Source organism: Calonectris borealis, chromosome 3 (assembly GCF_964195595.1).
Source record: "Calonectris borealis chromosome 3, bCalBor7.hap1.2, whole genome shotgun sequence".
Lineage (NCBI taxonomy): Eukaryota > Metazoa > Chordata > Aves > Procellariiformes > Procellariidae > Calonectris > Calonectris borealis.
In genome coordinates, this window is record NC_134314.1 from 51,134,618 (window position 1) to 51,161,419 (window position 26,802).

General features: G+C 39.8%; 1 protein-coding gene across 3 annotated transcripts in view; it reads right to left on the reverse strand.

Moving 5' to 3' along the window:
- PDSS2 (decaprenyl diphosphate synthase subunit 2) overlaps nucleotides 1-26,572 on the reverse strand; it is a 127,156-nt gene extending 100,584 nt beyond the window's left edge. Inside the window, exon 1 of one of the 3 annotated variants that reach the window (XM_075145616.1) lies at nucleotides 26,076-26,429. In XM_075145616.1, the coding sequence (XP_075001717.1) occupies nucleotides 26,076-26,302 (227 nt within the window). In that variant the 5' untranslated portion in view covers nucleotides 26,303-26,429. Of the gene's footprint in view, nucleotides 1-26,075 lie in introns of all 3 variants that reach the window. The other 2 variants (XM_075145617.1, XM_075145615.1) reach the window with 2 other exon arrangements.
- Nucleotides 26,573-26,802: the final 230 nt, after the last annotated feature.

The following is a 26,802-nucleotide window of genomic DNA, read 5'->3' on the forward strand; positions in this document are numbered from 1 at the left end:
GACTTGATAGTATAAGCTACCTCAAGCTGCAATGACCAAGATCTCACTGCAGAACACACAGCAAGGAAAGCACTTACCATTCAAAAAAAGAAAAAAGCTCCTACTGGCACTTTGAAAGGGAAAGTTCTGATAGTGCACTGCCATAACAGCTACCTCAGCACATGACTGAGAGCTTACCTGGTTAACCCTATCTAGGGTACTTTCAGAGCAAAGTACCAAAATTATGAATTTACAGGGCATAATTAGACAAAATACAGAAGAAACAAGCATCTCTCTAGAACAAAGAAATATCCAGTTTTAACTTTAAACCTGGAGCATAGGAGACGATTGACTTTCCCCGCTTCAGTGGCCTCATTTGGAGTCAGTGAAGAAAATAGACTTATGAAATGAAACTGCTTTCATAATTGTTAGTAAAAATTATGCAAGTTTAAACTTGTGATACTTAAGATGTGGTTCCCCCAATATTGCAAAGCCAAACAAAATTAAAACTTAAAAACTTCACTTTAGACACTTGTACAAGTTTCGACACTGCACATTTACAATTCAGTTTCATTTTCTCACAATGTCAAAAAAAAAAAAAGAAAGAAAAAAAAGAAAAGAAAAAAATAACAGTGCTGCTGATACAAAGCTACTGATTCCTTTTTGTTTTCAGGATTGGTCCTAAAGCTGTTTGGACTGTAAGTTACTGAAGACTCTATAGCACAACACCTAGGAGACAGGGCCTGAACTCCAGTTAAGATTTCTAGCTGGCTATTACCACTGCTGTTACAATCACTTTTGGTCTGTCCTCCTTTGTTCTACCCCCAATTCCTTGCCTCCTCCTTAGTAGCACAGGATGTAAACACAAAAGCAAGTTACTAAGAGTTAAGAAGTTACTGCCTAGCCAAGCTGTGATTCCTGTCCACTCTTAGCCTGAGGCAAATCCAAGATAATTAGACTCAGGTTAACCTGCAATGAGAAAAGGTCAAGCTACATTGCATTATCTCGCATTTGCTTTGGGCTAGGTGAATGCACATTATTCAGTGTTCACAGCTCATCTTATGAGCAGTAACCTGACTGCACACCCATTATAAACAATTCTGTTTTTAAGACTCAATCACAGGTGTTGAGATAATGTTGTACAGTTACACGTACAGCACGGTATGTATGCTATACTAGCAATACAAAAGACAGATCCTGAAAATTTAGCACGTGGTTTTGCTTTTGTGTTCCCACAAAAAAAGACACTATTGTGCAGCTAAATACATGATAAAATCACGGAAGGAATTTACAGAATTTTCAGTATAAGGGCCACTGTGGATCTGTGTTTAACATTTACCCACCTCTTCTCTTGTAGGATTTTAATTTTTTTGTTGTTAAATGGGATACAAAAACGACACCATTTTTGTAAGTGTAGATTACCATTTAAAGTGAGATATTCCTACAGCCTGCACCGAAATGAACACCTGAATTAACTTCATGAAAGCTTGGAAAGATCCAGTTATGTACAGAGAACTGAAATTTTCCTATAAAAGCATCCTTCAACTCTAGTAGATCCAAAAGTCCATTTTATAAGTGTTCTAATCTATATGGATCCATAGATGTCTTTGGAGTTTCCAAGCACAGTAGTCCACAACCAGGAATCTCTCCTCTGCTCCTGGTCAGAGCTCTTCACTTTTTCCTTTTGGAAAGCTGTTGCACAAACCTTTTGAACAATATGCAACTGTTGAACAGTGGAAGGTGCTGTAGAAAGAAGGGAAGATGAACTGAAGGAAAGAAAAAATTAAAAAAAAAAGGTGATGAGACAAATTAAAAGGTGTCCTAACAGAATCGATTCCTCTTTTCCATAAGGCACTTGACTTCAGATGGAAGTTATCTCTTTTCTCAAAAAGGCAGCAAAACACCATCCCATCAGGCCACAATTACATGGTACAGGGTTTCTTGGAGGGCTCTAGAGAAAGTAAGAGGAGATGGGAGTGCCTTAATTTACATTTTAACGGGGAATCTATACAGGGTTAGCTCCCTGTTCCCTCTGGCTCCAGGGCTTTTCTTAACTCCTGGCCACAGAGTAATCTTCCACTTCTATCGGTTGGTGCTTCTCTCTTTAGCTGAGTGAAAGCTTTGTGTCAGAAGAGTGGCCCTATACTAGAAAAACAAATTCAGTTTCAGGACTTTCACTACCAGCAGGATTCCTGCAGCCATGAATCGAGTTAAAATAACAAAAAAAAAAAAAAGCCTCAGCTAGTTAGTTCTTTCTTTAACAAGAACAGACATAGAGGGGAGAAAAGTCTCAAAGAAGCTAGGAGATAAAACCAAAACCCTGAACCCAAAGTTTTCACAGTCCTGGCAGGCTCTTTTACTGCCAGGAAAGGAAGAATAATTGTTTTTTGTCAAATTATCTTAGGAGAGTTAAAGAGTAAAATCTCCTATCTCCCTCTATGCTCTTGCTTTTGAATAGAAATATCAAAATGTTGACTGATTACTTAAGCTGCAAGGACACAAGCATCCTACTGTTCGGATTTTTTTAAATGTGACTTTATTCATTGCAATCCAAGCACAGCACAGAACAAGTCATGACTATATATGTATAGCTAACTTACAAAACTAATTACTGGTCCTAATAACTTCTACAGTGCCCTCTGAAGTTCTTGCAAATAAAGGGACATAGAAAGAAAAACATTCATACAAATACCTTAACATAAATTTGGTGCTCTGCTAATATAAAAGTTTCCAATAGCTGTAAAAATACTATCCTGAGAAGTGTTTTAAGTTTTACTTTTTGGTTTGCCCAATAGGTTCATATCTTAATAACTGACATGATGTGACAGACATTCAGCACGACACGTGAGGATTTAACTACGCCATTCCCATTGTGAACAGGAACTCGTTGCACTCTTGCAGGCTGCACTGAAAACCTTCCCCACCATGTCATTGTGAAGGACTAATCATGTCACTTAAAACCAAGAGGAAAGCTCTTCTAATAGAGGATCAACTTTGGCATCTGCTTTCACGCTAATGCTAACTTTCACTTTTTGGTGCGCGTGCATTCATAGGCAAATTCTTTTTGAAGAAAATCATTCAAATTAGAGAAGAACTCGGGCCAAAAGTACATATGTTTTCATTACAAGAACTTATTGAATTATTGAATTTAAGAATTATTCTCTTCTCCACAGACCCTTGGAAATCAATTATTGAGAGAAAGCTTATATACATACACATTCAGCTAAAGAACAGTACACAACACTTCGTTTAGCATCCACCTTTAAACAATGAAACATCTTCTGCTCTGCCCAAATTGCTCCACTGATCTCCAACTGTTTATGATTCCTACTTAGTTCTTAATAAGCAACAGCAAATAAATACTGATTTCTGTTTACTGATTTCAAATCTTTTGAAAGATTTGAATGGACAATTTTTTTTAATGAAGCAGAACTGATGTCACACACTACAACTTGCTGTTTGAGACTTTTGTTTATCTCTGTATGCTTTCTAAACACCAATAATATTCTAAACCAAGATGGAATCAAAATAAACAGGATGCAAATGACAATGAAAGCAAGCATTATCCTGCAGATTAAAACACTATTGTCACAAGAAATGGACTGATGCTTCTGTATGGAAACATCTCATTCCAGATGCTCTCATATGAGCAGACACTTGCCTTTCAAATGTGCAGAGTGAGTAAGCGCCCAATGGCAACCTTCCCATAATTTGTTCCCTTAGCATCAGCACCATTTCTACACACCCTTGCTTTTTGATAATGTCTGATCTACATCAGAAGTTCACTTTCATATTTTATTTTTGATCAAAAAAACTGGACAGAACAAAATGGCATAGCATTCCTGGGAGAACTCAAGGCCAGGAGTCTACTTGTTTAATGTGCATCTTGACAAAGACTGTGCACTTACAATACCGCTAAGTTTTTCTATTTGTTTTCTTTCCTCTGTTGGCTTGCAGGAGCAATAATTCACTTCAGAACTTTAGTTTTGGTCTGGTCCAAGCAAAGAACTGATTCAGAAATTGCAAACTTCTTACAATTCTGAAACATAATGCTAGGTTAATCAGGCTAGAGAGGCCATAGTCTTTCAATCAGATGCACACATAGTTCTACTACAGCTTTTTTCTTTTTTTAAAAAAGCAAAAGCTTACTTACAAAGAAAGTCCTTATGAAGTAAGGCCTTCGCCTCTTCCTATCCCTGGTCCTGCTAAGAGTGCTTCTTTCTTGCTTTCAGAAGATCATCAGAACAGCCTCACGAGTAAAGATACTCTTTCAGTACTGAAGCCACTTTACTAACCCAGCTTCTGTTGTGCAAGCCTTGGTGTCCCTTCTGTGGTAGTGCATGTATGTGGGAAAAAAACCTGCTCTCCTGGGATTAAGAGGATCTCTCCTGATTCAGGATTTCACAAGGCAAAAGTACAGGACCAACTCTGTATGCCTGACTTACCATCACATGTCTGATCTCCACTTCTGCAGCGAAGTCCTCAACGGACCTCTGACCTCACTTAGAAATCTTTCCCTCCCATATCCACTTCCCTACACTGATCCAAGGACTCCTTCAAATAAAGCAACTACTGAATTTTAGAGATTCACACAGTTTTAGCTGAAGTAGTGATGCCTGTAGACCTGAAACACTGTCAGCATGTCACCTCCCTCCTGCATAGCTCCTCAAAAAGACATCCATCGAACTTACTTCAGTAACATAGCACAGGATGCCACAGAGTGTGCTTTCTGAAGCATTGATTTCCCTATGCTCATTATAAAGGCTGTCCACAGCAACAAGCTCAGATACAAACATCGACATAGTAAAAATTAACTCCTGACAGACATGTAAACACACAGGCTGAAGTTTTTGTCCCAAGTCCAAAATACTCCAAAAATCTACATGGTTAACTTTCTGTGTACAACAGACACCTATCAGAAAACTGCTCAATGCAGGTTGAAGAGGTCCTTAGTTCCAAAGGGACCTACCTCTCTGGTGAGACACCAGTCCCTGAGAACGTTCTGCCACATACGATTTTCACCCCAAAGGGCTCCAGTACACCAGAAAGCACAGCAAGCAGCCACAGCTTTCCCTTTGCAGCTTCCTGCAGCTTTTTTACGCATGCTGAACCCCAACCAGCAAGCACCCTGAAGATAAAGGACCAATACCTTAGCTTGCTATTCCGCAGAAAGTCAACATAGAAAGGAAGATCAGATTCAACTCGTGGCAGCCAGTGCTGCTGAGATGACACACAACAAGACCCTAAACCAGCTGGAGCTTCTGAGGAACCGCAGGCTTCGTGCCCGGGAGTATCACATTACAATAGTCAGGAGGAAAGTGATGAATAGGTAAGTAATTGAGGTCAGGTCAGCTTCTGACAAGGGAGAGTTTCCTGTCATCGAGAGGCAAGAGAAAACATTCTTTGTGAATGCTAAGCTCTCGCAGAGCAGATGGGAACACTCCCAGACGTCTTGCTGAAGCCACACGCCAAACAGCAGGTATGTACTCTTAACCAACAGCAACTTCATAGGGCTTAACAATTTTCCAGATACTATCACCATTATCACCTCCATCTTACCCGCATTTGGCTTCAGCTTACACTCCCCCTCTCCCAAAACCCCAACCTTGATTCTTCTTGGTTATTATTTATATACCTTTCATGTATGTATCATTTATCTACCGCTAGCACATGCATCTACACTCAGCTTCCCTACTGGTCTGTGGAGAAAATAATTCTTTTCCAATATCACAAAAAACAGACCTAGCAGGGGAGCTGCAGATTTACATCACTATTTCCAAGATGCACCTTTACATGAATGCCGATGGAAGAAACATTAGGAAAATATTTAGGGTCCATTACTTCTCTCTGAGGAGACAGCTTTCAAAAAGGAAGCAGAGCCAAAGGGCCAGTCATTCCAAAAATGGCTCATAGTGGAAGCATGATTTTAAATAATTGATATTTCTTTGAAGAAGTCTAAAGAAAGAAGGCTTGGTTAAGCCACTTGCTGTTGCAGAAGCAGAAAACAAAGTGTGCGGAAAAGCCTCATGAGGTGGTGTATTCCCTAAAATAAACCCAATAAACCTAATGCCGCCCCCACAAGCTGAAAACAGATGACATATACATTGTATGAAGCTCAGTGTGACAAAGAAATTGTGTTTCTTCAGGTTTTGTTGAAGGTGACACTTTCTTGTTTTCTTATCAGCCACGGCAAACTGCCACCCAAATTTCTGCTCCCCTACTTTTCCTGCCTGTTCCAGTGGTAATCCTGCAGATGGCATTAGGGGCTAAGAAATTTCTTTCATATTTTTCTCGTCGGAGGCCTTTTACACTTCATTCATTTCATGTTCATTGAATTGTACTGTAGAACTCATCTTTTAAGCAACTTGATTATTTCAAACCTATAAAATTTACCCTGTCCTCCTGCTGTACCTTTCAGATCTCTTCAGAAATTTCAGAAAAAAATAAGCTTTATTTATCAAATATAAGGCATTTGTAATAGTTAATATAAAATAATGGATGGCTAATATCAGTAATTTAAACAAAATGGCACATTTTACAGAGGAAACAAAACCTATTACCTACATGCAAGGTTGAATAACAAATAAATTCACGTAGCAGACAAAAATGTTTAAACTTAGGATGGTATGATGTTGCTCCTTTGAGATACCCAGAAGCTGAATTCATTTAAACTTCATCTTTCATGTCTTTTATGAAGATATTCCTATAAAATTTAAAATTCACTGTTCCCGTAATCATCTGTGACTTGATTATCTCACAGGATGTAGTAGACTCATCTGAATTGGAAAGATGCTTTTCTTCTTGCTTAGTGCACCTTTTTTAGCTAGACAGATGGTACAGCAGTTTCAGAGCAGAGAGTTAAGTATCTGAAAAACAGCTGGAAGATTTTAAGCATCCCACTTACCCTGTCTGGGAGGGTAGCCATTCTCATCTCGGCTTATCTGAGATTCTTCAGACAAGGTATTTAAAAAATAGCATTGAAATGCATTTAGTTCTTAAGGCAACTTAAATTTCAGAAAACATGTAGAGCTGACTGGGCATGACCTTGGCTACCCTTAAGAGGAACATAGACGTGTAATCTTCTCTTTTTATGGCTGAAACAAAACTATTTGTTTAACAAATAGTTAAACATATTCAAGGCATATTTGACACCTATTCACCTCACAAAGCTAGACAGCCTGTGAAAGACAAACACATCCTTTCCTACACTGAGCTCTGTATTAAGATAAGATGAAATTATCATGAAATAGAGAAGAATTGCTCCTGCCAGACATGTCCAAGGAATGCCAACAGCTGTGTTCCCCTACTAATTCGATCCTGAAGTGAAGGGGTAAACAGAAAATCTAGACACATGCCTGAATTCATGGCTTGATACTACTCTTTGTTGCCTGTTTGTAGAACTACATTAATAAATGAAACCAACCTGTAGTAACAGGAACAGCAAAGAAAGACAACTACAGTATGCAAGGCCATTCATCCATACTTTGGAATCAAGGAGAGAAACTGAGAATTGTTAAAGCTTTTTTAATTTCAGCTAAAGAAGAAATGGTAGAGAACTAGAGGAACCATACAAGGCGCCGCAGAGTTTAGAAGCTCAGATGCTACTTCAGCAGCCGGGGCAAGTGTCCTTACAAGTTGCCGACACAAAAAAGAGATGCAGTAACTTCTCCACAACAAAGCAGCCTCACTAGGGAACCCAAATACCATGCATTGAAAGAGTACTCATTAAACCACCTCCAACAGTGATTCAGATCAGCCCAACAGACAACAAATGCAAAATGAAGAAAACACCTGTTCTTCTCTTTTCCTGTATTAACAAATTACAGTAGTTCACAGAAAGGCCAGACCAACACCACAGCCAATGCACAGAAGGGGTAGACCTGCACGGGCAAGAGCAGGGAAGAAAAGAGCGTGATCTCTCCCTTCCAACAGCAATAGCCATCAGACCAGCTCAGCTGCTTGTGAAACCACAATCCGAGACCCTTCTGGCCAATTCTGCTTCTTCCACTCAACGCAATGAGCCTTAAGCCACTTGTTAAAACTATCCTACTGCATCACTTAGTAGCCAACCAAAACAAAAAGATTTCTTGTGTGCTTTCTGAACTAAAATATTCAATATATCCAGAAAGAAGATTTTCAGTTAAGTTAATAAAACTGTTTATCTGCAAGTTTCCCCTGAATCGTTAAAAACTCAAGTATTTAGAAACTCACAAAAGTATAAATCATCTTCTTGTAGGTGCAAAGATTTTTTTTTTCTTCCACCTTAAAAAAATTTTCTTCCCCAAAAGAGGCAATTTAAACTCAAATAACAATAACATGGCAATAATAAATATATCTTATGTACTTATCCTATACAGAACAAATGTTCTCGATACTAAATTGGGAAAAGAAAAAAAAAAAGATTTGATTTATTTCTGAACTCTAGTGACTATATGGGTTTATAATTTCTGACACAGTAGTCAGATACAAACCTCATTTTCCACAATATTCCTCAATTTGAAAAGGAGATTCACATTTCTTAAGGATCTTCTTGCTCTCTCCCATTTTGCTACAGATTTTTTTTTCCTCCATAGAGCTCTTCTGAACCAGAAGACTGGGAAGCAAGAATGCAATGACTAAGTCAACAGAAGTAAAACTTTTCAGAGCCCACTATACCTGAGAACTTCCTTTGCCAAAGGAAAAGCTTTGCAGAGTTACAATACCTCTATTCCAGAGATTCAAATTGCAAGAGTTGTTACAAAAGTCAATACAAGATTTCTGATGAACTATTAAATCCCTCAGCATAGTGAAGTTACTTCACTGCAAAATAAAAAGCTATTACACTAGATATTTGTAAGTCCCAACAGAATAGGAAAGCACTTCCTATTCCTGTGTCCAAATACATCTGCACCAAGCTAATGCTTTGTCATTTGCACACTCGGACATCACCATCACTTCTGTATTACGTCTAAGTTTCAATTAGCAAAGGTTCTCCTTCCCTATAGTTTTTCTAGTATATTATTCAGATATCTCTTCAATTAAAAAATGTCACATTGCATTCCTCTATGTATCATGTTCTCAGAAGATTAGTACAAAAAATGCTAAGTATTTCCAATTTTACTTGACAGGTATACACTAATGCTGAAAAAAGGCTGTCAGACCATGCATGCACAATACAGACATGCACTGCAAGACAAATAAAGTTCATGAACTGCTGTCCATAAGGGGAGCTGCTAGTCCGCTGAACTACATCTTTCTGTTGTTTTCAATTTAAAGTGATGAAAAGAGCATACACGGTGCTTAGCTTTTAAAAGCACTACACAACGAAAAACCTCTTGAAACCACTGGAATGTAAACTGGAATAGTTTCATACATATCTCTAACAACCTCACCGTGTTCAGCCGTTAGCGCACACACGCTCTACCTGACTCCTCTTTAATTTGACTTCTGTAACATACTCCTCTTACTTTTCCTTCTTGAAATCTGTGGGTTTCTTAGCCTTCTTGAATCCTTCCTCTCCCATTAGCTATTTCTCTAATAATTTAGTGGTAACACTCCCATTCCCCACTTGCTACGAAATCTGTCAGGACCCTTACCCTCTTCTTGAAAAGCTACCTTGCCCCTGGCTTGGCATGCTTCGTCCAAACTGGCTGGCCTGCCATTATCAAGCAATCAACTGAACCTTACTTTTGCCAAAATTGAGCTCCAAACTCCTTTCCCAGAAGCCCTTACACTTCTTTTCTTATTCTGTGTAAAATATTTCAGCTGTTAATTGAATGCAGTATAATTAATAGTAAATTTAAAAAGATAAATGCCACTTAAAAAAAGAAAAAAACACAAAAAAAAAACCAACAACAAAACAATGAAACCCAGCTCCTTTTCAACGCTTTCATCAGCAAACAGAAGTCTGCAACTAGTGCATTCAGACCATTTGCCTCAGGCAAGCAAGACCTCTGCATGGTATGTCATCATTATTTTGCGCTTTAAAAATCATCAGTAGGGCATACATCCTTAAAATAGCACAGAATATTGTTACCTGGAGATTACTTTCTGCCTCAGTCTAAAAATGTGTTAGGATCACTTGTGCATGAAGCAAAAAATAAATAAATCAGGTTGGATGTAACTTTCTTTACATATGAAATAAACAAAGACTTTTTTTTTTTAGTATCACAGTATGCCAATAAAAAGTTCCCATTTACTTGGCAGCATGAATTTCAACATCTTCTGTAAATAATGTTTTCACTGTTTGACATCCCAAACTGTTACTGTATTTCAATATTAACAACTTAGTTATATTAAATTTGTAACAACCAAAGCAATCTTACATCATTTGTAGTGAAAAAAATGAAGCATATTCCAAGTTAACTGCAAGTAGTGTTTCAATGGAGGACTTCACAATAGCTGGTAAAAATAAAAAAAAAAAAAACAAACCACAAACCTCTAAGATCATCGAGTCCAACCATCAACCCAACACACCATGCCCACTAAACCATGTCCCTAAGGGCCTCATCTACACGTCTTTTAAATACTTCCAGGGATGGTGACTCAACCACTTCCCTGGGCAGCCTGTTCCAAGGCCTGATCACTCTTTCAGTAAAGAAATTTCTCCTAATGTCCAATCTAAACCTCCCTTGGCGCAACTTGAGGCCATTTCCTCTTGTCCTATCGCTGGTTACTTGGGAAAAGAGACCAACACCCACCTCGCTACAACCTCCTTTCAGGTAGTTGTAGGGCGCGATGAGGTCTCCCCTCAGTCTCCTCTTCTCCAGACTAAACAGTCCCAGTTCCCTCAGCCGCTCCTCATAAGACTTGTGCTCCAGGCCCTTCACCAGCTTCGTTGCCCTTCTCTGGACACGCTCCAGCACCTCCATGTCCTTCTTGTAGTGAGGGGCCCAAAACTGAACACAGTATTCGAGGTGCGGCCTCACCAGTGCCGAGTACGGGGGCACGATCACCTCCCTGCTCCTGCTGGCCACACTATTTCTGATACAGGCCAGGATGCCGTTGGCCTTCTTGGCCACCTGGGCACACTGCCGGCTCATGTTCAGCCGGCTGTCGACCAGCACCCCCAGGTCCTTTTCCTCCAGGCAGCTTTCCAGCCACTCTTCCCCAAGCCTGTAGCGTTGCCTGGGGTTGTTGTGGCCGAAGTGCAGGACCCGGCACTTGGCCTTGTTGAACCTCATACAATTGGCCTCGGCCCATTGATCCAGCCTGTCCAGGTCCCTCTGCAGAACCTTCCTACCCTCCAGCAGATCAACACTCCCGCCCAGCTTGGTGTCGGCTGCAAACTTACTGAGGGAGCACTCGATCCCCTCATCCAGATCGTTGATAAAGATATTGAACAGGACCGGCCCCAAAACTGAGCCCTGGGGAACACCGCTCGTGACCGGCCACCAACTGGATTTAACTCTGTGAATTTAACATGATGGGCGAGTTCCAACCACTTGCTTCCTAGGGTACCTAACTACACAAAAACCCCAACCTTCACAAAATGCAGTTACCCACATTTAAATTTTTCATGAACTTTTCTGTTAATATTCCAGATCTTGCACACTGGTAAGCATTGCACCAGGCTAAGGCACATTTTTTTTGCCTCCTGAGGGGGATCTCTACAGCACAACGGAGTGGGAAGAAAAATGTACACGTGTGTTCTGACCTCAGGGTATCTGGGGCGGTATGCTCCTGCCAAGGTTCTGAGCCCACATCCCCAAATGGCGCTGCACATGTAAAGTTGCCACAATTTGCCCACAAAATCAGTCACACAGGCAGAATGAAGAACTCGTTTGGGCCTCTTACGTGAGACGCTAGCACTCTAACCACTGAACATTAGGGGGGCGGGAAAGGTAAAAAAAGTAGCCCAGAGAGCACACCAAATTCAACAACTGCATTCATCTAACTTAGTATCCTGTCCTCAAAAGATATCAAAATGAAAATATCTGAGAAAATTTTAATTACAGGACAAACACTTTGCTCTCTACCATTGGCTGCAGGCATTGAAATATGGTATTCTGGAAGATTACTCGGAAACCAAAAATATTAAGATTTAAAAAAAGCATGAAGGGGAGGGATTTTAAAAGTGACTGGTTTAGTGATGTCTCTCCCATAAGTTATTGTAAGAACATTCTCACAAAAAAGTCTTTGCTTAAGGCAATTTCCCTTCCCTTTGATTCTGCTCTTCAACTAGCCTCCAAGAAAATTCTTTGAAGTAATTAATACAATTAAAGGCACAATGATGAAAGCTAACTTTAAAAAAACAAAAAAAAAAAGGTTTAACGACTGAACTCCTTACCCTACTTTATTTTATGAATGTATCTTTTATCATAACTTGAGATACTACAAAATAAATTGCAGCTTGGCTGCAATAGCCACACAAGGGAAAATACACAATTTAGGTTTGTTATTCCCTCTTTTTCATAAATCAGTCTCAGGCTCAGCTTAAACACATGCCAAATATGACCTAAATTTATCACATCTTCAACAAATAATCATACTCGAGAACAGGAAAATAAGCATTGGTTCAATCCCCACAGCCCATAAGCAACTGATAAGGTTACCTTTTTATAATTGTATATATAGTTATATACATATATGAGAAATATTTAAGCAAGGGGAATACCTACTGAAATCAGGATATGAAATTAACACCAATAAACCCGTCTCTGTGTTTTGCCCATTGTCTACAAAAATTTCATGTATGTGGTTATCAGTGTCTCATTTAGTTTTATATTAAATTTCTGTGGTCCTCAACAACTTCACAAAGCAATATATTTCAGTGGGTCTTTCTCTTCCACAGCTGACAGGAAAATATGTTTCCGGTGATATCTTCTAATTGTCCAAGTTGTTCCCTGAAATGCTGGACACAGACCAGAAATCAAAAGCAAAACAGCAGTCTTCTTCAATAGACCAGCATACAACAGCCCATTAGAGAATTATGCAGCAAATATTATTCTTCTCCACTGCTAACACAGTAAAAGCTCCTCAGGGATGAGCTTAACTCACCTGTAACTTAATTTAAAATTTAAAGATTTAAACCCCGAAGTAATTAATTAAAATAATCTAGATCTCTCATGAAAGAATAATTCATCATTCACAGGGGAGGGAAGAATTTAAACTTATTCATATCAACAAATGATGACATTTTTGAGGTAATTTAATGCAAAATTCCATTTGAAATAAAATTACATCAGGTGTGGAAACACAATAGACTACCGACAGTTACACTTCCCTTCGTCATAACCAGCCTGCATGTTTCTGCCTTTTGTGTCTCAGTAGTAAAAATAAATAAGTAAATAATCAATGGTTTGTGAATTCATAAGAATCATCAATAGGGAATTTAGAGCTAAGAGAGAGCTAGCTCTCTTTCTTCTCCTAACTCTCCTTCTAGAGCTAGACCAGCTCTGAAAGGTTTATTCAGCACTCAGCAAAGAAAAGGATTTCCCATTCTTGATATAGAAGTGTAAAAACATCTCCAAATTACTCATAAGGCAAGGGTTAAACATATATAAGGTTTGAGCATCTGCTGTCTTTAACAACACACGTTTGGAGGTAGAAAACAAAAAAAACCTTGCACATTATCACTTCCCGAAGTGGGTTTTTTTTTTGGTTGGTTGGGTTTTTTAAATGTGAAATGTACAACTACACTCTCTCAGTAATTAGCAACACCAGGTTTCATATGTTTGCATTACGTTCTATAGCATGGCAACACTCATTCCATGACAATTTAAAGTATTAATATGTCTTCAATCTTCTTCAATGTAATTTTTTGCTTTCCTAATAATTATATTCATAAGAAGGGCTTATATTTGTTTGTCTCCAGATTTAACACATGGGGTACAAATCTGTAAAGCATAAAGATGCTACTTCATACAGAGACTTTTACTTTCAAATTCCTTTGAAAAACAGATTGAAAAATGTTTCGTGAAGTCTAGTGGCAGTGGTTGGTAAGCATTTAAGTTATTCATGAGCTTAAACAGATTTTCTTCACATTCTCAGGACAATGCTTCTTCCTCTCAATAACACTCGCTATTATTCCTTGTCTACCACTCCATTTATCATAGCCAGAGAAAAATCAGGACAAACACTTAAATGGCAGATTTCCTAAGGCATACTGGTGTGTACATGCTTTCCAAACGGCTTAGTAAATAAGACTTGTTTACATAGAGCTTCACCACATGAGAACATGAAAACAGCTTTCAATATTTAATACCTACATGCACACCAAGGTAATCTGAAGCATTGGTACCACCCAGGGACAATATATTAATCCAGACTTGATATTTCTAGCAAGTCAGTCACCTGGCAATTACAACAGAAAATGGAAGGAGAGGGGAAAAATTCTAGTTGAGAGGACACCTCAACTTCTGTTTGCAATAGATGTTTAATTCTTAGCAGTTATCTGAAAAAGGTTTTTTTTTTGATAAATTAACTATTAGGAAGATGGTATATCTGAAAGAACGCTGCAGACTGAGGATGAGGCCTGTCAAAATTAGAAATCAAAGCCCCGAAGCGAAAACATATTCAGAGGAGCTACCTGCATGCACTAATCTTATAAACCATAACATCTGTGGAAGTACAGCAAGATATAACCCATTTCTGGGTCCACACTTTGCATCCGAGACAGAGCTATGCTGCCAGCCATTTATATTCAGTTATTAGACATGCACTGTGGTCACAAGCTGATTCCCTACAATAGATCTCCATAGTCTCAGCTGGCAGTCGGGTAAGAAGAGGTAGAGGGCGAGCCTGTCTCACCACCCAGGTAGCTCCTCCCGGCTTGGAGCCCGGTGCGCAGGCGAGGTAGCAGAGGGATGCGCGTACACCCGCTGCGAATCTCACCACTGCTCTGGGATGCACTGACACTTCACACTGCAGGCTGGCATCCACCAATAATGCTATGCTCGTGTTAATTAAAAAAACCAACCTCTTGAAGTTTCATTCATAATGTTCTGCTGCTAAAGCTTAATCGTTCTCTGACAAGCCCTAGTAAAAGACCCAAAAGATTCACGGGAACTCCTAAAGGCTTAAAAGTAGAAAAGCAAATGAGAACATGAACATTCAGTTAGTATTTTATTTGAAAAAAAGAAATCAAAACAGGAAAACCTAACAAAACTTCGGCTCTTTCAAAGTGTCACAGAAACAAGGATGGCCAAAAAAATATATTTCCCTCCCCCAACTCCTGAATGTGCACTATGTGTTAGGACATAAACTTCCCCCTCTGCCCCCTCAAAATCCACAGGCAGCAATATGATCCCAAGTGATTCACAAACAAAAAACAAGCCTAAGTTTCTGTTGCTATAACATAACACACAATACTTTTTTTTCCTCTGATGTCATTTTTATAACATTATTTTGGAATTTGACTATTTTAAAACTTGGTTGCTACGACACATTATAGTCATTACATGGATTCACTTCCTACTTTCCAACTGGCAAAACTATTTGTTTCAGTTTTATGAAATTATATTATGGACAAAAGATACATAAAATATACTGCAAATTCTAATAGTAGAAACTCCTTTAATGCCTTCCATTTCTTGAATAAACATGTATTGGAAGAAGGGCTTCCCCCACAATTACCCTAAAGGTCTCCGTACTTCCAGCTGCCTCGAGCCTTCCGAGCCTTATTTCTGAAAACGGTCTTTTTGCATTATTACTCCTACTGATAGATGACATCCGATTCCTTGCAGAGCCTGTCAATGACGCCCATACTATCTAAACTTACAAATAATCAGAAAGTGACAAATTCTTCCTGTGGACAATAAAACATGGAGTATACACCCTCCCCGGTATTTCTGGCTTTAACAGCTGGGGATAAAGAACAGATGATGAATTGATCTCTCGGCCTTTTACACTTCAGCTTCACCTCCACAGGTTTGGGGAAGACACGTTTTTCCTGCAGATTAATTTTTAATTACTGAAATATGTCATACCAGACAGATTCGCATTCAGAAGTCGACTTCCAAAAGAATGATCCAAATACAAACTTCATAATGTAGCATTAACATCACTGAAATCCTTTTAAAATGTGCACACAGTATACCTTCATCTTCACAAACCACATTAAATGAAAAGCAGTTGGGAATCAGAGACAGGAAGGTTACTGGAATAAAAACTTACCCCATATAACAAACATGCACACAGGTTGCACTGATATATCATAGGAAGCTTCATTTTCTAGCCTATGAAAATACATGAATTTTGATAATATGAAAACGCAGTGGCTCTATCATATTCAGTCGCAAAGGTCAACATTAATTTAACACGAACACAATGCATCTTTGGGAAAAAATAATAATCACTAACAAATATATAAGCTAGCACAATTGTTTTTCAAAGGTGCAAAAGAGAGATGATTTTCCACTCGTGATCACAAAGCTTTGCCTTGTGTATTTGACCTAACAAGCATTCCACTTAGCTCTTAACAACTTGAACTTTCTGTTAAGTTTGATTAAAAGCAGTCTTACCAAATCAACTAATTATGGTGCTTCTGCTACTGGCTAACCATTCAGATAACAACCAGACACAAAGGGCGTTGGCACAGACCATTACCCTCAAATTGCCTTAATCAGGACTATGCCTTTGCAGGATGGGTCTACACAAGCACATCCTGTTACAGACACAGACCTACTTTGTGACTGAAATATAGAAATTTTTTGTTTGTTTTTTTAAGGTGCAATATGTAAGCTATTTCAAGGAGCAGTGACAGCATATAGATGTATTAACCCTTTGATTGCGATTCTCTTGTGGGATGTGCTGGACAGGCAGTTAATGAAAAATATAGCTGTCATCCCAGCAAGTTTGCACCACGAGTGTGAAGATCTAGAAAAAAATAATGGAAGTAGTTAGGGGGAATGATTTTTTTTTTTTTTTTTTGGAAAGAGTTCAAATTCTATAAAATGAATTAATTTTGAGCATACTTAGTGGCAGCTATCAAGCCAATCAATTCATGTTTATAGGACTGTTTAAGTAACAAATAGTCAAAAATAATTTCTACTTGATCTTGAAGAAAGCTCCTTCTAAAGGAAGTACTTTCTGAAACAAATTGAGGCGGAGGCTATGGGGTTTGCTTGTTTGTGGTTTTTAAGTAGAAAAATAAATCTGAATCAGTAGTTCCTAGGTATGACTTCTTTCCCTGGCTGGGAAGGAGAAAAGGGGAACAAAAAGAACGAGATGTTTACTATGCACTTTCATTCTATTAAGAAACAGAAGATTACCTGCAGGCCTGCCTTTGTTTTTCCCCAAGATGGAAGAGCAGCCACGGAGAAGTACCAACTAGTGCTATTTTGAGGAAAGGAACTAGAGGAACGAGAAAGCAAAATGGCAACAACCATCACTTGTAATTTAAGTGGAAAAGAAATTAGAAGGATGAATGCAAAAGCTGGAGCCCCTAATGCTTCTTTAGGAATAGCTGAGGATTGAAGAAAAGACAACTGCGGCTCACCTGAAGAACTTCCAGCAGGCTGAACAGGTCCTAGAGTTTCTCAGTTAAGTAGGTATTGAAGCAAATTTCTGAGCCCTATCTATCATTATAAGTAAAATCTAGCTAGTTCACAGCATGTGTTTGATAAAAGCTCGTGTATAATGAGTCTCACCAGTTTTTCCTATATGATCATTTTTTCTTTCTTTAAATGAATCTTTCACACAGCAAGAGAGAAGAAAAAAAAATTAAGCTAAAGTGATTGTCAATGCCAGAGAATTGACAGGGACAATTCAAGGACAGCAAAGCAGCTGCTACAGATTTTAAACTTAATTTTTGTAATAGATCCGATTTTTAAATTCATGGTGTTCCTTTGTAGTCTGTCAGGTTTGTCTCCAGCAGTAGTTTCTTAAGGGCAAGCACTGCAGACAGTCTGCCTACCCTGAGGGAAACTAAGACACTCAGATGTGGGGTAAAGGAAAGATATTAATAATTTAAGACAATGGTCTGCCACCCCTAGGAGAACGCAACAGGGTAAGTACGGAAACACATAACTCCCGAGCTTATAACTCCCGAGTCCTTTGTGAACTTTGTATTTTCCTGAAGAGATTTACAAAGTGCTGTAGAGGATACAGTGTTACCCATGGTTTTTGGGGGAGTTCTGAAAATCCTCATGGTGACTCGTTCGCAAGGTCTCCTGCCACTGCCTCCAAAACAAGAAGAGAAGTCAACTGGGAGGCAGTATCAACGAAAAAGGCAGCGGGGGGGGGGAAATATCTTGAGTAGGGGAAATGCTTTTTACCAGCTACAAAATATAGACCTCAGAAAGAGTAAAGGCCCTAGGAAAAGTACTTTTTCCCTTATTCTTGTAAGGCAAGGAAGTTAACTTATCATAGCCAAATGGAAGATTCACTGAGTGAAAACCGTTCCCAGTGACCCAAATATGAATTTTGATTACTCTATGACATCGGTTCTCATTCGCACTTTATATAAAGGCATATTTGGTAACCCTCTTCTGGGTTACAGAAAGTATTAATTTGAAACTATTCCACTTATTCAGTACTCTTTTCCTGTGTAGAGCAAACATTGGACATAACAGTCGTTCACTGGTACATTAAACTTGATATTCAATATTCATATGCATTACGAATCAATTGTACTTGAAAGCGGAAAAGAACAGATGTGAACTTTAAAAATTACCTTGATTTTAAAAAGATGCTTAGGCTGCTGTGCGCCTGAAGTAAAACCAAGTTTGCGCTCAGTGTGATATACTACATCCTTTCAAGACTGACTGGCACTTGGACCTGTTAATTATACATTCAGTTTCTTTTTCACATGCTTGAAACCCAAGCTTAAGAAATCCCAAGGTCTTTCATTTAATCAGAATGAGTTGTACATTAAATTCTGCTGAAATCTTCAGACTCCTATTCCCTATAAAACTAAAAATTACCAATATCAGGACAGCATATTAGTTTTCATTGTAAATAATTCTCTCAGAAAATCCCAAATAGCATCATCACCTACTGAATACACTTCATTTACTAAGACCACCCCATATGTTGAAATAATACGTTCCTCATAAGCACAGAAACCTGGACTGAACATAGTTATTTAAATGAGAATCATTGCAAAAAACAATTATTCAAATGCAAGAGAATTTAATTTGCAGCCTAGCTTTTGCACATCCTGCAGATTTGCTACACGATCCTACTTTGCTTATGGTGGCAAAATATTCAGCAAAACTGGCTATTGTACCATACAATTAAACATCCTTTGCATAAATTCTTCACACAAATACTATCAGTGAATGACAAGACAAGAACTCAGCACCACTACAGCTGAAAACTCGCTGTTTATTCATCAGTTCAGCCTCTCCCAACATTTGTAGTAAACCCATGATCATGATGATGACTGCTTTTACTTCTTGAGATAGTTTACTAATACAGTTAAAAAAAAAAGAAAAAAGGGGAAAAAGAAAAAAAGGAATTAATCTTTGAGAATAAAAGCACCAAACATGAGTAAACACTTTTTTACTCCTTCAGGATGTCTTCACCACTATACTACAGTTTGCCCACTACAGAGGAGGCAAACAGGAAGGCCACTACAACTTAAGACTGTCAACTTATCTCGCTCAGAATATTATTGTATATATGTCAGATTTTTTTAGCTTAGGCTCCCAGTTGTTTTTTTAATATATATATACACACACACACACACAACTGGCTAATATGCTTTACTTTCAAGAATGAGATTCTCACTGCCAAACCCAACAAAAATGTAATGTTTTACCAAAAAAAAAAAAAAGGAAGTTAAGGCTCCTTAAATGCGAACTGTGAACCTCAAGCCCAAGTGTACAAATTCTGATGCAACTCTCATCTTCTGGAGTCTACTGACAGCTCTTCAAAAAAAGTAGTAATAACTGACAGATATGAGCCTTTATGTATATGAATGTAATGTTGCTGGTGGAGAAAACTAATAAAAAACATACGTTGGTGAAACTTATCCAGGAAAAGAAACGAAAAACAAAATTTGGGAGAAATAACAAATACCACACATCTATTCATCTCATTCCATCTTGCTACAGCATAAAGGATGAGTGTGACCTACAAAAACGGATTCTCTCTTCCCCTTAACTGTACAAGACAATATTATGCGGCGGCTAACTGAAAACCATAGTGAAGGCCTTCCAGATCATGGAAGGAATCAAATATAGAAGGAAGTTTCAGTCCACATATGAACCTACAACGGTTTAATTTCCTTCATGTCTTTTTACCTGCCAGAGTTAACTTTTTCACTCTTTGTGACCTCATTCAGCCAAAATACACAAGAAACTGATTTTTGGTGTCTAAGAATGGTTTACTTGATGGTGAGCATTGTAACAGAAAGCCCTAGGGAGTACCAACATTTATAAGACATGTAACATGACAAGGTTTTTGAAGTTACTACTCACGTCTATCAAAATAGACTGAAAGACATTCACAAAACCTAACTTAGCTAAGAAAGACCAGCCTTTCTTGAAAGAGAGAAGTTTCTTGATGAGGTGAGTCAAAGCAAGAATTTAACTCCAGTGCTTCAACTGGAGCTCTTCTGAGAGCACCTCTGTTTCCACCAGCTACACAGAATTCTTTGGGAAACAGTCTTCTCAGACAAAGGCAAACTTCCTATAACCAGTATTTCAGTAATTTTGCAAATAGTATCAAACATCTCAAGCAGGAAAAAATAATTCTGCGTTTGACATTACTACTGAGACTTTCTGCATGCTAACTTTGGTGGCCAGTGCTTTCAGGAAGTCCAACAGAACTCTGCGGTAAACATAGGAAATGACACAACTGCTACCTCATAGCTAACTTCACAGGCATTGTGACCACGATTATAAGAATTCCATCTCTCTACCACAAAAATATTTTTTTTGCCAAGTGTTACAGAAGGCTGAAAAAATAACAAAATTCCGTGAATGCAAACGTGCTTTAATTTCTGATCCAGCAACAGCAGAAGAGGGACTTTATGCCCCCAAGGTCTGTTACAGACCCAGCAATTAAAAGATTGCAGTAAGTTTTGGTTTTAGAAGCTGTAAGTTGACCAGACCCTCTGTTTGTCACTTTGAGTATCCAGCTGCTGGCTGTTTTCAGAGAAAGTTACTTCATAAAAATTTCTTTACTGAAAGAGTGGTCAGGCCTTGGAACAGGCTGCCCAGGGAAGTGGTGGAGTCACCATCCCTGGAGGTATTTAAAAGACGTGTAGATGAGGCCCTTAGGGACGTGGTGTAGTGGGCATGGTGTGTTGGGTTGACGGTTGGACACGATGATCTTAGAGGTCTTTTCCAACCTGTATGATTCTATGATTCTATGATTCTATGATTAACCACTGCCAAGTAAATAGACACTTTAATTTTTCTAGCCCAGAAAAAGAAATTAACTAACATTTGAAACAAGTTGCTAAAAAGCTACTCTTAGTCAATCACAGCACCTACAATTATAAAAAAAGATAGTTTTGAAGTCACCGTTCTGTTAAAACAAAATATAAATTGGCAATAACAACTCCATCAACACCAGGTCAGAACAAATCCCTAGGTCTACACTGAAATCAGTCACTCATATAGGAGGGCAAACACATCTGAAGTTACAAGATACGTGTTACTGAGCTAAGCCATTTCAAGCTGACAGAGAAACAGAACTATCAGGAAACAAATGTTATTGGACATTTTAACCAAAAAGCATGTAATCTTGAAGCTATTCTGGATCGCATTTTATGTTCGGTGCTTAAAATGGCTAGAGATCTACACAGAGCAGGCTGCAACAGAACAAAACCTGGTCTATCGAGGCTTTTTATTTCTGTAATAATCCAGGAAAACAGTAACTAAGTCTACTTAAGCATTTATCACCAACAAACAATTCTGACAGAACTAAAATATAATCATTCCTCCCACATGCTAATGACAGAATGGCTAGAGCTAAATGGTATCCCATAATAATTTTATGTGTATGAAGTGTTCCATTTCATTTAGTGATATTATAAAAGTGATGCATTGGCCATAACGTTTACTGTTTACAATCTGCAGCAAGCTATACCCTTCTCAAGGGAGATTAAATAATCAAGAAAACGTTATTCACACTATGTATTTGAGAAAAGTAGATTGCTGTGCCAATTACAGATTCTTTCCTATATTAAGAAGGATGGATGCTAGCTTAGAAAGGAGGGGGAAAGAGAAGAGAGAAGATTGGAGATTTGTTTGCTTCCAAACTGAAAAGGAGGTCATACGTTCATGCATTGAAAAAATTTTCATTTAGTCCAACAAAGCCTGAAGAGCAAAAGAATTTAAATGTTAGTTTTCAGGAGCAGCTGAAAACACTTCATTATAGGGAAAAAAAGACTGAAAGCGCTGAAGAACCATACAGTGACTCACAGGACTACAAACAGAAAGATCCAGCACTAGTCAGATTGCAATTTTGTTTCCAGAGCATCCATTAGAGGTGAATAATAAAGAATACTTTAAACAAATGCTATCATTAAAATAATATTGCTTATGCTCCATTTTCCACTCAAATATCACAGTGATCGATACAGGCTGTAATGAATGAAGTGTAACACCTCCAGAAAACAGATGCTAAATTATTCATTTTACAGATAAGTAAACGCAAGTATGAAAAATTAAGTGACTTGCCCTGGTCAGAGAGCCAAAAGCACAGCTGTGAATATAATCCAGATACCCCAACTTCCAATGATCTGTTAACCACTAAGCATTAGCCTTTCTAAAATGAAATGTAACCTTTCCCTCACATTTCGTCCTCTTTCTAACAAGTCTGGCAAAGCTAGCACTGAGGATGTTCGCTTGATGCAGCTGACTTTTAAGAAACCAAAACCTAAAAATAAAAAAAAAAGAAAAAAAGATAAACTTGACTTTACCACACGGATTACAGAACTCCCAAACCCCTCACTGTAGAGCAGAGTCAGTAATAGCTCACAGATTTAAAGCTGCTGGCCAGGCACAGGCTTGGTAGGAGGTATCAGGGTCGCATATCACCCCAGAAGAACACCTGCTGCAGTCCTGATTCATGGCAGGCTCTTACACCCAGGAGCTGCCATCGCCGCATCCAAATGAGAGGAAGAAACGAATGGGATCATCAGAGCAATGTATACTGCCCCAACAGCTGTTCCTCCACGTACCCTGTCTCACATGGACAGTTAGCTTTAAGCTGCCTTCTTTCAGGCTCTCAGCACAGGCTATGCGTTGCAACAGCCTAGTGACCCAAAGCTCGGCAAAAGGTTAAAAATGCTCATCAGTACTCCTGTTACGCTGAAGGCTTTCAATGTGGTGGCAATTATGTCTTACGCAGTCTCAGCTCAGAACCTATTCTGTGCAGATAAAGCAGAGGGTTTTCTACCAATGCGTAAGAAATCCCTGATGGTCTAAGGAAGACTTCAAAGCCTAGCAAAGCATTTAGACAGGAAGGGAAGGCAGACACAAAAACACTGATGACAAAACGCCACCAGTCAAAGAAGGTTAAAGAAAAATAATATCGCTTAGAGATGACAGCAAGCAATCATAATTTGTCACCACTTACCACCTCAAAAATAAATTAGTAGAAACTTGAGAAACAGCACATGCAATTAATCAACTTTACTGCACAGATTTTTCAGATGTTCCCACAAATAGAAAAATCTCTTTGAGTGTTGAAGTACTTAATAGTCATACACAGTATTCATGCATTTACAGTCTGAAAGCTAGAGTTGCAGAACATACCTATCATTTAAGTTTTTCAGGAAATCACCAGAGAACATATTTTAGATACCCATGCTTTAAAACATTTGCCTGAACACACAACAGGAAACCTATGTTACTTTATAAGCATGGGTAATGAGCCAGAGATTTAAAACGTGTATCTAGGATTGAAAATCAAGACCTGTTTCCTAAACAGCCATGATAAGTCAGAGCATAGATCTCAGACCCATAACTAAAATCAATCACATTTACAGTCAAAGATACAACAGCCAAATTTCAGAAAGAGATTATTAAAATTACTAAGAAAGAACAAGGTCAAAATTCACCTTATTGCAAAATCATACCATAAAACAAGGCAAGGCACAATTTGTGCATTGCTACAGGTATACTGAAACTTGTCAGCAGGAAGTTAAATCTTCTTACAATACAAAGGTCAAGGCCATTGGAAGTGCATCTGCAACTTTGGAAATACCAGTGAAGCCAAATAAGAACACCCAAAATAAGGGCACACGGTTTTGGTTTTATGTGAGTAAATACTGACTTTTGTTTCCAGCACGACACATCAGGCTAGCAGTGTACTCTGAAACATACATGAATTTTAAAAAGTAATGGATTCAATCCTGCTGACCCTGTGCATGATTATATTCCTACTGGTGTTCCACAAGCCACAGGCTTACAGAATTAAGCCCGAAGCAGCCTACTTAAAAAAACAAAACCCGCCCCTCCACATCACAGCTCCACCATGAAACCTCCAACCACGCCTTAAAATACTACATTTAAACTTAATTCACAAATAAACCAGCAACTACTACACACTAAACAGACTCTCTAAAGCTAATATTGAAGTCCCATTTTAGCACTGCAGGTGTCTATGATACTTCTACGACTGCAGTGGAAGCTTAAGAGTCCACGTACATTGTGCTTCGGTCCTCCTATTCCCTGTGTTCCATCAACCGACCTTAAAGTTGGATCCAAAGGCAGAAAAACATTTTCTTCTTGTCCCTCCTCTTAAAAAAGAAAAACAAAAAGCCAAGCTTATCATTTATAAGCCAAGCTTATAATTTACGATAAGCCAAGCTTACCATAATATCACAACCTGCATTTATAAACAATTTAAAAACCCCTCCACCAGCATTTTCTAAAGTCAGGTATTTTCCATTTTTATTAACAAGTTGATTTGTCTCTTCCAGAAAAGTCTACTTAAAGCCAGCACCTAAATCCCCCTCCCCCAAAATAATGTTTCTTTAAAAAGCTATGTTCGTCCCCTGTACTCCTTTTCCTCACTCAAGACAACCAGATTTAGAGACAGAGAGCTTGAAAAACAAATCTTGTTTTTATATCACTACCCCATAATTGTGGAGTTGCCAAAGATCACTACACAGCTACAATTTTTATTCTTTAAAAGAAAAGGAGAACATTTGTTTTGAACAAATGCTAATTTTTGTTTTACGCCTGTTCAAAAATACTGTGCATATTAAATTTGGGTTCTATTAACATTGCTATATTTGCAGTTATAGAAAAAACAGTTCTATCAAACAAAAACCACCTCCAAAAAAATCCCCAAAAACCCCAAACTCACAACCCAATGCCCTTGGAAAATTGCACTTTTTTTTTTTTTTTTAATATTGTTAAGGCTCTGGCATTTGTCATTTAAAAAACCACTGCCAATCAGTTCTTGTTTCACAGTCAAAGAAAACACCGTTCAACAATCCCAACTTCACTTCTGCTTATTGGCAGGAATGCAAGTCTTCCATCAGTTTGCCTTAAAAATGAAAGAGTGGATAATCAACTTAGCAACCCTAGAAATCTCAACAATATACAAAAACTCACAACTCCCAGCTGGATATTCCAAAACAGACAATGTTTTCTAAATCTCTTAGTAACAAAATACATAGTTCAGAGTAGTGTCATTTTGAGCTTTTAAGTTGATTAGTTCCTCTGTTTTTTCCACTGGTTTCCTTGCAATGTAGTCCTTAATATTAAAAAATACGTAACTGTTAGCAAGACAGCCATACTTCTTCCATTACCAAGGGACTTTTTTGCACATCGCATGGGGAAACTCACTCACTGCACGTGGCGTTACAACGAAGCAACTTCTGAATGACAGAGGATAACCGAAGGGAAAACCTGCTGCGGCAAGGAAATGACGATCCTGGAGCGGTGAGCTAACCGCCCACGCAAAACCTCAGGGCTGAAGGCAGGGTTTCCCTAGGGACACGCCACTCAGGTCACCGCCACGGCCGCTCTCGGCCACCGCACCTGCCACGGCCGACGCGCCCACCCGCCCGAGGGCCCGTGAAGCCATGCCGACCACCGCCACCGACCCGACCCTCAACTCCTGACAATTCACGAAGCCCAAAACTCCCCACCGGTTTTGACAAGCCTCCTGAGGGCTGCCGGCGGTTTCCACCGCGGAGGCCGGGGCCGAGGCCCCAGCACCCCCGGACCCGCAGCTGGCGGGGCGGTGGGCCGGGTGCTTACCGGGCGGTGTCGAGCAGGGGGTGCTTGGTGCCCACCAGCTTGCGGACCTGCATGGCGATGTTGCTGAGCTCGTCGCTCAGCAGGCACCGCAGGCTCATGAAGGACGTCGGGTACCCCACGATCTTCTCGGCCTCCGACACCACCTGGCTCCAGGGCGGGCCGCCCGACGCCAGACTCCGGAGGCCGCCGGCGCCGCGGCCCCCGCGCCGCAGCAAGGCGCCCCACATCCCCTCCCGCCGCCCCGGGGAGGGCCCCGGCGCAGGCTTCTCTCTCCCGTTACTCGCTGGCAGGGTGAGCAAGCGGCCGCGGACGAGTCCCCCTCCTCGCTCACTCGCTCGCTGCGGGCGGAGGACCCCCCCCGCACCTCGCCGTCAGCGGCCGGGTCAGTCCCGGGCGGTGGGACCCCGCGGCGGCCGCGCTGCCTGCCCGCGTCCCCCCCGGCGGCGCGGCGGCGGCCGGAGCGGGCTCATTGTGCCCTGGGGGCAGCCATCTTGGGCGTCGCAAAACACGTCGGGCCGTAAAGCGAGGGCGGCAAGGCTCTCCCTTCCCCCTCCCACCCGGCTTCCTCGCCTGACGGCAGTGGCCGGTAGGGGAGGGGGGGTAGCGGTGTCGGAGTTGGGGGGAGCTGGGTGAGGGAGGTCGGCTCCTGGGGAAGGGGCTCTGATGCCTACAGGGTATAGCTCCCCTTTTTCTTCACCCTTAGCCCTTGCACTGGGTACAGGGCTGC